We start from the raw sequence: 15,716 nt of genomic DNA on the forward strand, positions 1-15,716 counted from the left end.
GGCACAGTGGATCTTCCAATGATTGACATGCCGTAAGAGGTGGGCCTTCCACACAGGATGGATGAGATTATCAGACCATTTCGAGAAGGAGATCCGACCATTGGATGGGGGTTTCTATTGAAGGGGAACCACCTATTCCCATCAGTGACCTAGGTGTGTGGCACACTTATGCATGCTCCCTCTATATGATGCCTAGATGCAGACACCACTGGACATGTCCTCTATGCCCAAGCCCACTACCTGTCACTTGTTCACTACACAGAATGTACGGGCTGCACTCCGTTGGCTACACAACCGGAGAGCACAGGATCATGAGGGCCTATGGACTGAGCACTTTGCACATGGGCAAAAGGTCTTAGCACCGGTCCTAGCACAGATGTTCAACCAAGCTATATGCCATGGCTTCCCACCTGCTTGGAGCACCACCACTATTGTGCCGATACACAAACCCGGGGAGCCTATGGATATTGGGAATTACCACACCCTCATGATTGGCCACACATTGGCCAAGATTTATGGGTTGGTATTAGAGAGGGAGTTCCGCAGTCATATAGAGGCACTAGGACAAGTGGGATTTTGGAGGCAGCATTCCACTCTAGATCACATATTCACTCTGAGGGCTATCACTGAGGAGGCGAGGTCCAAACACCAAAAAGTCTACACCTCCTTTGTAGACTTTCAAAAGGCCTTCGAAGCTGTCCCGCGATTCAGAAGGCCTTGGGACCAGTCTTCACAAGACCCATTTTCACAACACAGGGGCAAAGTGCTTTGGTCCGACTAGAGAGATAGTGCTTCTAGGCACACTTTCAGGATCCACCGACAAAGGGCTGCCTTTTCAACACTTTAGTGCAGCCGATTGCCATGTATGCAGCACCCTTCTAGGGGAGTGATCTCCCAATGACAGAGTGGAGGAGATTGCAACGGCTACTATAGGTGACTATGGGGTCTAGGATGATTTGGAGTAACCCCTCGGTCCCACATAAGATAGTACAGGCAAAGTTCGCCATGACACCTCTACAGGTTGATGCCATCTTGTAGACAATGATATTCATCCATAGAGTTTGGGACTTACCTCGATGGAGACTATCGAGGCTGGCCCTAAAGTCATCTAGACGACTACCAAAGAGCGGAGCAAAGACATGGTATGCACGTATATCCACATGGTTTGCCAGGCATGGTATTCAGATGGACATGCTTCCCCCCTTTCAGTATAGCATGGATGCACCTCCTGAGTTGATCCCACGAGATGAGATTAACAATGTCATATGGTTAGATCTCCTCCAGGTCCATACATCTCGGACTTAGGGCCAGGGGGGATCAGGAGCTCCTCACCAAGACCTAGTTCTACCGTGACCAGTTCCTGAGAGAATCGGAAGAGGGAGAGGGGAGAGAAAGCTCGAGGCGTAGTGCGGAACAATGTATGACCCCTCCAAAGTAGGTATCATAATCGGTGAGAAAACTGTAGCAGGAGAAGAAGGGAGAGATGGAAGAGATGATGTCAAGTGACAACCCCTCTATCTCAGGGCAGGGTGGAGCAATTGATGTCATGGGTATGGGTATATCACTGCCAATAGCTGTAGCTGTGGATGTAGAGGCTGTGGATGGAACTGGAGCTAAAACTGAAATTGAGGCTGACGACACTGAAGCTGAAACTGAGGCTGGCGCTGAAGCGGAGGATGAGGATGTAGCTGAGACGGAAGCTGAGAATGAAGCTGAAACTGAAGCTGAGGCTGAGGTGGACCCCGCCTTTGCTTTGAAGTCCACTTCAGTTGTTGTAGCGTGTCTTCACATCCTCGAGTTTTAGTTGTGTTTGTTTCTTGGTTTTGTTGTCGTCTTTCTTGGCAGTTTTATCTGTATCTTTGCCACCTTTCCCCATTTCTTTTGGCCGATCCCGTGTTCAATGCAGGTTTTTAGTGTAGGAGCGGGAGCATGAGCCCCTCCCCCCCCCCCCCGTGGTGGGAGGCACACCCAGTCCCGGGGGCTGAAAACGAAGAGGAAGTGAGAGACTATGGGAGAGGGGGAATTTGAGGCAAGAGGTTGGGGGAGAGGCTAGGAGAGGGGGGGGGGGGGGGTGGTTAAGTTAGAGGCTAGGAGGGGATGGGGGGGGTAGTCAGCTGATGAGGAGGCGACAGTAGGGAGCGGGAGAGCTCTACGGAGGGGGCTGAAGGTCGAGGCAAAGGGTTGCAAGGCGGGGGCAAATGGAGGTTGGCGGAGTGCTGCGGGCAGGAGAGCACTGTCGAGGGAGCAGTAGTGCCGGGCTACAAACGGGCAGCGCAGAGGTCCAAGAAGAGTCGGGAGCAGCAGTGCCAGCAGGCAGCGCAAAGGTCCAGGAAGAGTCGAGAGCGGAGGATGGAGGAGAATGGAGGAGAGCGAAGCGACTGGTAGCAGAGGTGCAGGGCGGGGGAGGCTACGAGGGCGGAGCTACAGGGTAGCGGGCAACGGGTGCGAGAGAGAGAGAGAGAGAGAGAGAGAGAGAGAGAGAGGGAGGGAGGGAGGGAGGGAGGGAGAGAGATGTATTATTGTCTACGGGAGGCCTCCCGGGCCTATGGTATTAAGTACAAAATACACCAAAAAGGAAAACTCATACAAGCCTCAATGGGCTACAGCAAATAGCCCGCTAGGATCCTTGCTAAGTACTATGCTGATCAAATCTTGCAGCAGCGGGATCAGACCCGCAAGGAGGGAAAGTGGGTAGTAGTGCAAGATGGACGACTCCTTATAGGCCCCCGTCGGGCACCCACCTCCCCTCCCACATAGGGAGGCGGGGTCTATGAGACTCAGATATCCGAGACCCTATCCTGCATCATCTGGAACTGTAATGGTACCTTATGGTCAGAACCAGGGAGCTTCTCGAAATCCTATATAGGTCACGGCATAGTCTTTTATACAGAGATACATAAGAGTCCAGAGCATCCACTACCAGTAGTCAGCGGGTATACATGAGACCGTTCACATCTTATGGGCAGGCCCTATTAGACCTCGGCAAGATGCATGATCTCATTATTTATAATGGTCTTGACAGATGGCCCGCCTCAGGTGGTTTCACGTGCTTTCCACATGGGGGAGGCTCTAGTGTTGTTGCTACATCATGGGATTCCCTGCCTTCACATCTCGCATCACTGACTTTACCATAGCACCTCTCCCTCTAGGGGCTAATCATACCTATCTTTTCTTTAGCATTTCCACTCCTTGTCGCACAGCACTTTCCACCCCGCTAGGTTCTTACTCCACCTACCATGATATACGCTTTGATCGCGATCACTCACCTACTTACTTTGGCCGTCTGTACATACTTCTCACCTACATTGACTTCATACCCCTATTAGAGGATTGTGCTGCCCTAGTCATACACGAGGCTACTCTTCACGCTTTCCCCCACACCACCAGCTCCACCCGCCTACCACCCCTTGGGACTGTACCTTGTAATAGTTGGTACGATGATGAGTGTAAGGCTTTACGCCGTCAGCTCAGATTCGAAACCAAAAACAGTCTTCTGAGCAAGCCAAAGATGCTACGCGAGTACCATTGACGAGTACGCAGAAAGAAACTAGACTTTGTTCGTCGGAACGAGGAGGAGCTACTGAACACTTTGTTCAATAACAACTCTAAGGACTTTTTGCGGAGATTTCTAGAGGGACGGTCCCCCTCACCACTCACTGACACTCAGGTGTGGTTTGATTATGCATGCACACTCTATGATATCCCAAATCAGCCAGTCCCTAACCTCTCACATATGCCACACCCTACATCCTACACCCTCTTCACTAGGGGGGGGGTAAAGGATGCCGTAATGAAACTTCATAATGGCCGAGCGAAGGATCATGAGGGACTATGCACTGAGTTCATTGCATATGGGATTAACCTCCTAGCCCTAATCTTAGCAAAGTTATTTAATGAAACTATTTGTTTGGGGTTTCCACGCACTTGGATCATTAACACTATCTCACCCATCCACAAGGCAGGGGATCCCATGAGCCCCCCGGAGAACTACACGACCATTATGATTGGACATGTCATGTCCAAGATTTATGCATCAGTACTTGATTTTGAGGTCAATAGATTTGCAGAGTGTCGAGGACTGAGAGTAGCAGGACAGGCCGGATTCTGGCGTGATCATGGGACCATGGACCACATTCTCATGCTCAGATGTATCATCGAGGAGGTGAGGACAAGGAAGCAGAGGGTTTACTGTTGCTTTGTGGATTTTCGCAAGGCATTTGACACGGTCCCGAGAGCCCGCCTCATACGACATCTACATGATTTGGGTTACAACCAGGAGATCATTTGGGCTGTCATGGCACTTTACGAGAGAGTTTCAGGCAGAGTCCGGGTAGGATTTGGGTGGACAGACGAGATCATGAGCACTATCGGGGTCAAACAAGGGTTTCCATTATCACCTACCTTGTTTGGCCTCTACATTGACGAGCTTGAGACAGTGATGCAGACATGGGGGGGTAGGTTGCTCTCTTGCGGGCACGCTGATCTGGATATTGTTTTACGCAGATGATGTGGCTCTCTTGTCTTCCTTAGTAGAGGGGCTCCAAAGACACCTTGATGCACTACAGTCCTTTTGTGAGTCTCATGATTTGAAGGTCGACCTGGGTAAAACCAAGGTTATGATCTTCAATACATCTCGAGCCGTCATGCACCAGGAGCAATTCGCATTTGATGGGTCACTTGTTGAGGTAGTTTCATCATACACTTATCTTGGGGTTGTCTTTTCCAGACCCATCTTCACTATGAGACCCGCGATGCAGGCACGCTTGAGCAGAGGATATGCTTCATTGGCAAGACTAGAGAGGCAGTGCTTCCGCTCTCACTTTCAAGATACACGGACCAAAGGGTTGCTTTTTGACTCCTTGGTCCATCTAGCGGGGATGTATGCTAGTCCATGTTGGGGGCCAGACTTGTTGGATACAGAGTGGGCCAAGGTGGAGCGGCTATAGGTTCTCATGTTATCACGGATGATCCGTGGTAAGCCATCCGCTCCTCACCAGATCATTCGAGCGGAGGTTGGGTCACCCCCATTACAGCTAGATGCTGCATTTCAGGTCATCACGTATCTGTACCGAGTCAGGGAGTATGGGGATTACACCTCTGGGCGCAGTAGGCTACCATGGCTAGCACTGTCCTCTTCTATGGCACTTGCAGCAGGAGGGGACCAGAGGTGCTGGTATGCATGAACAGAGAGATGGTTTGAGGGACTGGAGCTCGTGGACAGACTACCTCCCTTCCAGTACATCATGGATGCTCTCTTTTCTCCCCTCCTACCACATGAGGTCGCCCAGATTATCTGTGAGGATCGATTACAGCTACACACATTCCGGACCTGGCTGGGCCCGAGTGATCTTCCAGTGAAGCTGGGCATCACTTCTTACATATCATAGCGGAGGGTTTCATTGACCTACCAGGGTACACACAAATTTACTTACCCCACTCACTGAGGATCTCTCTTGGGCACAGTTTCGGGTCTCTTCACATAGAGTTCATATTGAGAGCAGCAGAGCAAAGTGACTACCCAGGGCATACGCACTTTGTGTGACATGCAGGAGGTTGAGACAGAGGAGCACTTCATCTTCAGGTGTCCTGTTTATTATGAGATCTGCGGACATTTCTACTGCCTCTTCACAGACAGCTATGGGATTTTGGCCCGATTCATCTCCTACCCAGACCATCGATGTTTGGCACATTTCATTCATGAGGCACTCAGACACCACGAGAGGATACTTTGAGCACGGAGACACGAGCAGACTTTTTCCTTGGCTGATCTTGCTCAGAGCTCTATCACGGAGTTTTTTCAACCAAATCAAATGGACACCCATGGGACCCTCGACATGACCGTGGAGCCTGTGACCCGACAGCTCAAACAGAGGGTTGACACACAGATCACACTTGGGGACATCCCCTCCCTATTTAGAGTCGCGGGTCTTGCTCAATGGGGGTCACAGTAGACGCATAGCTATGACTAGGAGACATGCTAGGGCTGCACCTTTGAGTGGCCGATAGCACTCTATTGCTGATTTCATGCCCCCATTGCCTCGTCCACCCTGATGTCCTGATGGTGATGAGATGATGAGATAGTCAACTATCGACATGACTATGTTGTGCTTAGGATTTAGTACTGACATTCTGCATTTTTTGCATTTGCATTGGTGTGGATGCTCGTTTGGTAGCTCCACCACCGCTCCACCACCACAACTCGTTTGTACTAGGTTTTTCACAGTCTCATAGACCCATCGGTCTTCTGAAGACTTTAATAAACTTTCTCTCTCTCTCTCTCTCTGTGTCTCTGTCTCTCATTTTTTGAGGCCACCCCTCACCAGATCCAAAGCCACTATCAGACAAGATCATCTTGTTTATCCTCAGCCAAATGGTGGAGTTGGTCCCACAGACAGTCTAGATAGCCGATTTTGGGCCGACATCCAACGGCATCTCATTGGCATTTACATTTTGGGTTCTCTTTCTTACACAACGCGATGTACTTATTTTCTTGTTTCAGACACCAGCCTTGGGGTAAGGGTGCCCATTTTTAGTGGCCCCATCCCTTAGCTTATATTGTAACTAGTACCTTTTCAGTCTAGTAGACTCTTTGGTCTTTCATAGACGTTGATATATTCTCTCTCTCTCTCTCTCTCTCTCTCTCTCTCTCTCACACACACACACACACACACACACACACACACACACTTTTTTTGTTTTTTGGGTGAAATCTTTGATTGATTATATTATATGAGTAGCAACCTCAAAACAAGGTGCTACAATTACATCAACTAAAAATTTCAGTATATGCCAAAAGGACCTCATGATCTATGCAGCGGGTCTACAAGCAATCAAAGAAAGATTGTTGTAGAGAATGCCTAAAAAAGCCAAATAGACAGAAAGTAGGATCACCAAAGACTTTACAATTCCTATATGTCCATAAAGTCCATAGTGCCCAGTAGCTAACCCAAATGAAGAAAAGATGAAACTCCGGTCTGGATGGATGAAACCCAAATAGCCAGAAGAGCTTCCCAAACGGAACAGATGGGAATCTCGCTCGCAGGCGCTGTCAAAGCAGATAAAAAAACTCATGAGAGCATGGACAATGCCAAAACAAGTGAGGCACAGTTTCTGAAGAAGCAGAACATCTGTGACAAAGTGTAGGAGCAATGTGTCGATGAGCTAATAGCTGTCCAGATGGAAACACTCCCAAAAGAGCTTGCCAAAAGAAAACCTATTGCTGAAGCAGTACTTTATAGGCCCAAAGTTGATGTAATCTTTTTCTCCACCACTTGGTTGGGCGATGTATTCGCCAAATAGAATCATCTCTCTCTGAAACCCAAGGTTGAGGAAAAAGGATTTTATACAATGCAGGTATAATAATCTGAGATAGCCTCAAAGGACGAGAAGAGGACCCTGGAGAAGTCAAAGTCCAATCTTCCAGCCGGTCCTTGAGTTCCAAAGGAGGAATTGGAACAAAAGGTGAAAGCATAGAAGTAATTTGTTGCCACACAAAGGACGATAATGAGAGCCCAATCCATATCTGGTGGCTACTAGAGAAAAGGAGAGCACAATACCAGCATCATCTATAACATCAGCAATCGAGGTGATGCCTTTAAACGAGACAAAGTAGGAACATCGAGGTTCCTGTAAAGCCAAGGGAGGCTGAAAGACTTTCGACCAATGAATGCTTTCAGCTCTCAAAGTATTCCCAAGCAAAGATTGCCGTCCATTCCATTCCAGATGAGAAAGAACATGCTTCCAGTCAAGAAGCAAGCGGGAGACAAAAGGGTAGCCAGGCAAAGTGCCATCAGTGCAGCCAAAAAGAAAATCCCATTGATCAAGTTGCCAATGACCAAACGAAGAAATACTGATATGAGTGACCAGAGTCCTAATCATAAGAGCCTAAGGCTGATCACCTTGCAAAAATTGCGATAACATTTTTCCCTTGTGGGCAAGAATATGCACATGAATATCTGTGATGTTCAATCCACCATGCATCTTGGGAGAACAAATGTGATGCATCGAAAGCAGCCTGAGACTTTTTCTGCCATGTTTGGATTGCCAGAAGATTTCCATAAAGACAGACATGAAAGATGTAAGATTTGCCTTAGTGAACATGATCAATGGCAAGTAAAATTGAATATATGCCATAAGGATGGACTGCGCGCGCGCGCACACACACACACACAGAGTACCGCATGAGATAGTACAGGCAAGTTCGCCATGAAACCACTATAGATTGATGCCATCTTCTAGACATTGACATTCATTCATAGAGTCTGGGACTTACGCCAGTGGAGACTATCGAGGCTATAGGCTCTGGAGTCATCCAGACGACTAGCTGAGAGCGGGGCGGACACATGGAATGCACATATATCCACATGGTTTGCCAGACACGGGATTCAGATGGATAGGCTCCCTCCCTTTCAGCACAGTATGGATGCACCCCCTAAGTCAATCCGGCGAGGAGATTCACCGTATCATACGGTTAGACCACTCCAACTCCACACATCTCGGACTTGGGGGGGAGATCAAGAACTCCCCATCAAGACCCAATTCTACCACAACCACTTCTTGAAAGTCTCGGAGGAGGGATTCATCATCAGACCCCAGTATCTCGAGGACAGAGGAGTCTCACACGCACTGAGTATCGCCATTGGGCAGATGCGGGTTTCATCCCATCAGTGAGGATTGAGACAGGGAGAGCAACACGTATACCCTGAGAGCAGCGGATCTGCATGCTATGCACACTAGGAGTGATTGAGATAGAGGAGTACTTTCCCTGCGCCTGCCCAGCCTACTATGAGATCCGGGGGCGATACCACTGCCTCTATCAGGATGGGAGTGGCTTTGGTCCACTGTCACAATTGGTCCACTTCCATGACCAGGTTTGCATTGGGCTCTATCTACTTGAGATGCGCCGACAAAGGGAGACCCTGCTACAACAGATCAGGGAGCTACAGGAGGTGACCAAACCACAGGATACAGAGGCTGACCAGACACAGCAGCATGTCATAGATTTCTATGCATTTGAGTCAGCTCTAGGACACAGTGGAGTGAAGGAGGAGGAGCTATCTGATATGTGGTCAGTATGGATTGCAGAGGCCACCCGCGACACAGAAAGTGACCAGAGCACACTCGATTGAGGTCCAACCTATCACAGCTTTCCTCAGAGGAGACCGCCCAAGACGAGGGTTCAGCGGGTACACAGATCGATCTTACTTTCTCTCCATTCGCAAATCATGGATTTCTCAAGCCACAAGAAAGTCCTCCTTGCTGGGGGCTTTGATCCAACGGTATGCATATTCTTTGTACATACATTTAGGCTTTAGTAGTATGCATTGGGCAAAGTATCTGCCTTGTGTTACTCAGATTCAGAGGAAATGGAGGATGAAAATCTTCCTGGAAAACAGAGGGAGAAAACTTGTTGCAGGGGCCATTACCACCTCCTTCATGACTTTTGTCAAGGACAGTGATGATTGCTTCGAGGAGCATGACTTCTTGACAGGGATAGAAGTTTGGAGGCTAGTTGCAAGATACTGGTAGTAGAACAAGGTACACCAGCCTTTATGGTGGAGGTGGGAATGTCAACAGATCGAGAGAGTATGTTGTTTCTGGTGGATTACTTAAGTGTGAGCTCATGTGGAGCTTATGGTCTAGGACTTCAGTCTTGGAGACATACTTGGTGATGGGGATTTATGTGGATCAGCCACAAGAATCTCATTGCTCAAGTGGAGAACCTGGTTGCCGATGGTGCTAAATTGGTGAAAGGTCAAATTAGACTTTGGGAGATGGTGCTTGGCGGGAACCAAGCTGTCCTTGGATTCTGAGGGGGCAGCTGGATGTAACCGATGTTTGTACCAAGGATGCTCGAGTACAGGAGTGTGTTCGTGATGGAGGATGGTGGTACCATGGACGGTTGGTTCTACCTAGATTGTAACTGTGTTCTGGGATGGTTTACCTCAGTGAAGCTGGATGTGGAGGAACAGGACATACGGGTTCAAAGACCAAAGATTGAGAACATCTTTGACTTATTCCTGAGCTTCTCTGTGGAAGCTGATGCAGCATCTGCATTGACAATGGGTGTTGGCACAGGGTCGATGAGAGGGAATCGTGGGATTATTGTAGACACCTCCTCACCTATGAGCCCCCAAATGAGGAGGACATGGGGGAGGTTTACCTGCAGCATAGGTTTGGGTCTGAGTGAAGCCACGTGGGCAGATCTAAAGACTGCCGCATGGGCAGATCCTAGAATACAGTCAGCCTGTCATGTAGGCACCAACTGCAGCAGGTCCTGCAGAGGACAGCAGACCAGTACGGCTGCAAGGCCCGCAGTACACGGCCATTCAGAGGCCTGTACCAGGCTGGCAGCAGCAGAGAAAGGTGGCTGGAGCTGGTACAAGGCTGCAAGATGTGAAGCAGATGACTGGAGCAGGATGTGCATTCACAGACTGTGTTGGCCCATGGGTCTGCTTGGTTGTATGCTACATTGGATCGGTAAGATGAAGGGGGATACAGCCCTACAAAAGGGCCCCTAGATAATCTATTCAGGAGCCTCATTATTTGCTGCTGTTCCAGCAGCAGGGAGGGCAGGAATCAGTGTCCTTGTACCACAGACACTGGCTGCAGACAGGAGCATGCAAGGAGGTCTCAGATGAACACATATAGTGCATCACCATTGGCTGCATTGCAGTGCAGCAAGGGGGTCTCATGGAGTGCACCCATTGAAGCTCCATAGGAGCAGGCAGGCTAACAAATGTTTTGGAGGTGCCAAGAGGAGGTATAAGATAATTCTCTTGTGCCAAGGGTCCACATCTAGGCAGTACCCTATCAGTTATACCGTGGCACACGGAGCACATCTTTGTTTCAGGTTTTGTCTATCTTTGGACCAATCTACAATATATGTTTACTATTTCTACTCTTATAGTCATTGTTCAAGATCTATCTCTATCTACACTTGTTAGACAATGGAAAGGAGTGAAATTTGAATTTAGCATTGTGTATTCATGAGCTACATTTCTTTACATTCTTCCTCTGCAGGAGTGTTAGCCACAGCAAGCAACCTCCGTCTCTGCTTCTAACATGTCACTGTTTCTAACACGTCACTGTCTGAAAAGAGTGTCCCTTGTCATGTAGCAGTGTTTCTGTGGCCCAGCTAAAGAAACTTGGCTCCGTCTAGGGCAAAGAAGGTGGTGCCTGTGCCAATGCTGGTGCCAACTGCATTACATCAAAGCAGTAAGACTTCCACCAGTGGTTCAGTCAGTATATCATACTAAGACCCACATTAAGTACTTCCTTTCCACCCAATGAGGAGGCTGACAGCTCATGACATCCAACGCTGGCATCAAAACAGACCTCATTGACTCAGTGACGGCCACCACATAAGGAGATAGTGTTTGTGTCAAGGCATCAACACAATCAAGACTGCTAAACCATGCTACATGCTACCTATCTAAGCCTATACCCAAAAAGGAAGCATTACGTCTAGAAGCCCTAGTCATCAAACCATGTCTATCAAGAAGCCCAGGCATCAAATCATGTCATCATCTATGAGTACCAGAAACTCAATAACCCAACACAATGTAATAACTGTAAAGACTCCAGTGCAAGCCAGGGGAGACAGGCTCGCCCCAATTCAGTGTCTCTATATATCAATATCCTTTCTGGGATATTTGGTGTCTAGAATGCCCCCTCTAGCTGAAGGAGTGTAGCTGCAGACTGCCAGAATCAATTGATGAAAAACTGAAGGTCTACCTGAAACGCTTGGAAGTGTGACCAATATGTGTTGTTGCCGATCAGTATCTCTAATTGTGTTTGCATACATGCCTGCTGCTAGCTTGACTAAAGAGTCAAGAAAAGGGATTTCGCCTCTCCACCTTGGAAATGTATACAAAAGAACTAACATTCGAGCATGGAAAGAGCTAAATAGCCCTTCCCCAATACAGCAGCCTTGGCAGAGCTAAAGCACAATCAAGGTCCAGAAAGTTGATCTTGAGGTAGATGTGAGACCTCTGCCTTTGAAATGAAAGTGGGAAGCCTTGGTTGCCTTTGTACAAGGTATTGAACCTTGTCTTAGAAAGATAAACTGACAGCTTACTTCTGTCACAACATGATTGCAAGTGCCTGGGAGTGCCTGGGCAGGCGTGCAGGAAGGAAATGTCAAGACCACAATGTTCACAGATAGCAAAATTGGGACAAAGATCCTAGCTAGGAGGGACCCCTTATCCCTTCGGTGTATCTATCTCTCTAATTGGACGAGACAGATGTAAAGGACACAAAGTGTGGGGGCTGTTTCATCACAATGTTCTCACAATGTTCCTGATGATAGGTCCAGAAATACCTGAACTCACCGGTGGAAGTCTAGATGCCTGAAGGAGAGTGTTCATATCAAGACATCAACACAATCAAGAGTGCTAAACCCTACACGAAGATAGTTCATACTGAAAAAAGAAGCATTATGTCTGCCAAGAAGCCCCAGGCATAAAAATACCAAGAAGCCCAAGGCATCAAACCATATCATCACCTACACGTAGCAGTAACTTGATAGTCCAACACAAGATAATTACTGTGAGGACCCCAATGCAAGCCAAGAGAGACACGCCATCCCAATTCAATGTCTCTACATCTCAGTATCCTTATAGAATTTTTTTTGTGTAGAATCCCCCCCCCTAGCTGGAAGAGTGTAGCTGCAGACTCTGCCATGGGGAACTGAAGATCTACCTCAACTGCTTGGAAGTGTGAGCAATCTGTGCTGTTGCTGATCAGTATCTCAAATTGTGTTTGCATACATGGCTGCTAGTTTCACTGAGGAGTAAAGGGAAAGGGATTTGCCTCCCCACCTTGGAAATGTATACATCAAGATGAATCCAAGAACATGCCTAAACTCATTCTCTAAAAGCACAAAACATATTTTCATGACAATCACAAGGTCAAGAACCATAAACTCCTTTGTGCATAGCACGGACTAGCTACCATGGATGTAGACCATAGTATATACATATGCTCTCACACACATATCCACATATCCACACATCCTTTTAGGCACCCATTTATACAAAGGTCTTCGTACTGAGTTTTTGTCAACACTCCAGAGGTGAAGAGCAGACTTAGCCGTGACAAAGGCTAGCACTAAAGGAGAAGGCTAACCAAAAAATAGTCCCCATTCTCTTCATTCAAGCTACAACTGCTGGTGAAGACTATACATAATACGATCTCATCTTATTCTCTCCCAAAAGAGCATTTCTATCCAGCTGATAGGGCAAAGCCCCACTGAAGATAGAATTTGTGAAGATGCAACATCGGCAAAAACTTTACATGAAATTTGCATGTCCCTACCCCCAATCCAGCACCCCTCGCAGAGCTAAAGCACAATCTAGAAAATTGATCTTGAGGTAGGGGTCAGACTTTACTACTTCTACGCCTTTATACAAGGTATTGAAATCAAGACCTTGTCTTGGAAAGACTCATTGACAGCTTCCTGCTGTCACAAAACGATTGCAAGTGCCTAGGTGGGCTTGCAACCACAGACGGCAAAATAGGGACGCGGATCCCAGGTAGGAGAGAACTCATATCCTTATCATGTATCCATTCTCTAACTGGTCGATGTGAAGGCCAAAAGTGTGGGAGCTGTGCCATCCCAATGCTACTGGCGATAGGTCAAGAAATACCTCAAAACTCTGGAATTCCCAGGTCATGTGAATCAGATTACCTCATGGTACTGAATCCAAGGTCTTGGAATATACGAAGCTACAAATTAGTTTCTCCTGACAATGCTTCATCTTCTCTACACCTGAGCAGAAGAAGGGAGGTGTGGGGGGGGGGGCGCTCTTGCTATAAGAGGTAAGGCGTTAAAAAATATGCATGTAAAACATGGAGTAACCATGATATTAATAATGGGGTTTATTGAGGGTCAATCAGTCAGATTCGTCGATGAACGGTTGACAGGCCACTACGTCAGCTTGCCGCGTCTTTATTACCCCCCCCAAAAAAAAAGTGTTCGACAAATGCATCACGAGAGCTCCTGCTACAGATCGCAGCTCCAGAGTTCTTCTTCCGACCAAACGATGCATTATGTGCATTCACGTGTAATTCACTCTATCGACGGCAATCGATAGTACCTGGCTATCGAGAAATGTACAAGCTGCTTCCAGAGCCACCTCTAAGGCTTTAAATTCGAAAGGCAAATTTTCAGCAGAAGCAAAGCCTCCGTAATTGACCAGCCGCGGACGGGCAAATCCAGAAACAAAACTACTAGCACCGGGATAGTCTGTGTGCATAGAGGCTCGCCTCGTCAAACCTTGCCCCATCATCTCACTCTTAGCTGCCAATCGTCGCTGCAATTCTCCAACGTACTGCAGCACGTAACTGTCCAAAGAGTTGAGGATAAACACCTCATCTGCAGTAATGACGCATCTTATCTGCTCCAAATTCACGACGATGGCCTTCTCCCGACCTAAAATTGTCGACGGGTATACAAATAAGGGATCAAGCAGACGAAGATCACGAGCAGGTAGATGACATCGTTTCATAATCGCCACCTTATCGAGATCCATCACTTGAGAGTTACCGCTTGTATCGATTCTAATCCAAGAACGAACACCGTGTCTACTTTTCTTGACAGCTGAGAGATCCGCGCCTCGAATAGGCTGAGCAGCTCCTTGCGTGAACGGACGAGGGCGCAGGAGCTGGCGCGTTCTCGCATCCGCCATGGGAATCCGCCTGCCAGGCTAGATGCAAATTGCGAGAATGGAAGGCAAGCAGCTACAGGCTAAGGTGTTGCAGGCATCGAAACGAAGAGCAAAGATGAGGCGAATGGTGCAGGGAGCCTGCAGCAGACATGGAGGGGTGCATTGCGATCAATTGATGCGCGCATGCATCCACAGTTGATCCGTGAGGTCTTCGAGGCAGTCTAGATTCGAAAGGCAATGGCATTCGAAGCGACAAATTGTGAGGCTGAGGAAGCTACAAAGGCAAGGGAAAGCAAGGAAAGGTGGCGTATAGGCGACGCCATAGCCAAGCTCACGGGCCACAGCCAAGCTCTCGTCGCCATAGCCGCTTAAGCTCACGGGCTCAAAGCCCACAAGCTCAAAATCAGCATGGACGACTCAAGACTGAAGATACACCGTACACGTGTGGCAGAGGAATGTTCCCTCGCCCGCCCACACGTGCGAGGATGCTTCCTCCTCGGAGAAATGAATCAGAACCAGCACTCATTGGACCATCCAACATGCCCCCCCACACGCACACACACGGCCCAACTATGGACACGTGTCTTACACACACACACTTTTTTTTAAAGTGAAAGTACACACACACATATGACCAACTACACACCTGCTACGTGGACCGGCACCTCGTATCCTTTCCGAGGAGACTCCACCGCCAGTAGTAATCCCTCTCAGATCGACAAGCGCCCAAACCGCCTCAACTGCCACCACTGCCCTGTCATCCATCCTGACATATCAAGTTATATCCCTCCACTTTTGTCTTGGATCTTCCGAGGAACGCTTGTGCTGGTCACACTCTCAAAGGTTGTTGCCCCCCCACACATACACACCCCACATACAAACACAGGGCCAACTATAGACACACGTGTCCCAAACACACACACACACACACACACATGACCAACTACACACCGGCTACGTGGACCGGTAGCTCATATCCTTTCCCGAGGAGACTCCAACGCCAGCAGTTGCTCTCAGATCGACACGCGCCCAAATCGCCTCAGCTGC

General features: G+C 48.3%; 1 protein-coding gene across 2 annotated transcripts in view; it reads right to left on the reverse strand.

The window, feature by feature from the left end:
* Nucleotides 1–15,092, reverse strand: part of LOC147883469 (magnesium transporter MRS2-1-like) — a 53,108-nt gene extending 38,016 nt beyond the window's left edge. For both annotated transcript variants that reach the window (XM_087399330.1, XM_087399329.1), the window contains exon 1: nucleotides 14,100–15,092. In XM_087399330.1, the coding sequence (XP_087255456.1) occupies nucleotides 14,100–14,690 (591 nt within the window). In that variant the 5' untranslated portion in view covers nucleotides 14,691–15,092. The remainder of the gene's footprint in view (nucleotides 1–14,099) is intronic.
* Nucleotides 15,093–15,716: the final 624 nt, after the last annotated feature.

The sequence above is a fragment of the Dipteris shenzhenensis genome, chromosome 28 (genome assembly GCF_047967505.1).
Source record: "Dipteris shenzhenensis isolate YYH24624 ecotype China chromosome 28, Dip_SZ_1.0, whole genome shotgun sequence".
Classification (NCBI taxonomy): Eukaryota; Viridiplantae; Streptophyta; class Polypodiopsida; order Gleicheniales; family Dipteridaceae; genus Dipteris; species Dipteris shenzhenensis.